Here is a 968-nt window from a genome sequence, read left to right as displayed (position 1 = left end):
TGCACAGCCCCCCCCAGACCCCACACACTGCACTGGACCCGTCCCAGCGCCTGTGGGTGCCCCGGGGCTGGGTGGGCCCTGGGTGCCCTGTGTGGGACAGGGGGGGTGACCCACCGGACCGCTCCTGCCATGCCCAGGCGTCCACGTGTTCGGGCTCTGTGCTACGGCCCTGGTGACGGACGTTATCCAGCTGGCCACTGGCTACCACGCGCCCTTCTTCCTGACCGTCTGCAAGCCCAACTACACGCTGCTGGGCACCCCCTGCGACGCCAACCCCTACATCACCCAGGACATCTGCTCGGGCACGGACAAGCACGCCATCCTCTCTGCCAGGTATGTGCCGGGGGGAGAGACCCACGCCGTGATGCCAACCCGCCTGCCCCGTCCCAACTGCACCCCTCTGTCTCCTGCCCTGTCCCAACTGCACCCCCCCGTCTCCCCCGCAGGAAGACTTTCCCATCCCAGCACGCGACGCTCTCGGCTTTCGCTGCCGTCTACGTGTCGGTGAGTTCCCGGTGCTGCCCAGCTCTCGGCCCTGCCTGTGCCGGCTTGGGGGGCAGCATGAGCTCCGTGCCGCCGGGCAGCAGCATCCCTCTCCTGTTGGCACACGCCATCCTGCGCACAAACAAGCTCTACCCGACACACGTGTGCCCATGCTGGGGCGTGGGTGCGTGCACACTCGTGCACAGCTTCTCACCCATGCACGCTCAGGCACTTACAGTTCCACGTGCACCCAAGAGCTCTCTGCATGGCTGGGGGCTGGGGAGAGGGGAGGTTGTGGTGCCGTGATGGCAGCAGGTGCCGGTGCCGTGAGCCGTGACTAACAGCCTCTTCCTGCCCCATCGTCACTACCGCCAGATGTATTTCAATTCCATCATCTCGGACAGCACCAAACTCCTCAAGCCCATCCTGGTCTTCGCCTTTGCCATCGCTGCCGGCATCTGCGGCCTGACCCAGATCACCCAGTA

The 968-nt window shown here is 65.8% G+C and overlaps 1 protein-coding gene across 1 annotated transcript in view; it reads left to right on the top strand.

The window, feature by feature from the left end:
• LOC103923491 (lipid phosphate phosphatase-related protein type 3) overlaps positions 1-968 on the top strand; it is a 10774-nt gene that overhangs the window by 7380 nt on the left and 2426 nt on the right. Inside the window, exons 2-4 of the mRNA XM_009331854.1 lie at positions 138-333; positions 447-504; positions 859-965. Of these exons, the coding sequence (XP_009330129.1) occupies positions 138-333; positions 447-504; positions 859-965 (361 nt within the window). The remainder of the gene's footprint in view (positions 1-137; positions 334-446; positions 505-858; positions 966-968) is intronic.

Source organism: Pygoscelis adeliae, unplaced genomic scaffold (assembly GCF_000699105.1).
Source record: "Pygoscelis adeliae isolate BGI_AS28 unplaced genomic scaffold, ASM69910v1 Scaffold239, whole genome shotgun sequence".
In the NCBI taxonomy this organism is placed as follows: Eukaryota; Metazoa; Chordata; class Aves; order Sphenisciformes; family Spheniscidae; genus Pygoscelis; species Pygoscelis adeliae.
Note: the sequence above shows the minus strand (reverse complement) of the source record. Positions and strands in the feature narration are given on the sequence as shown.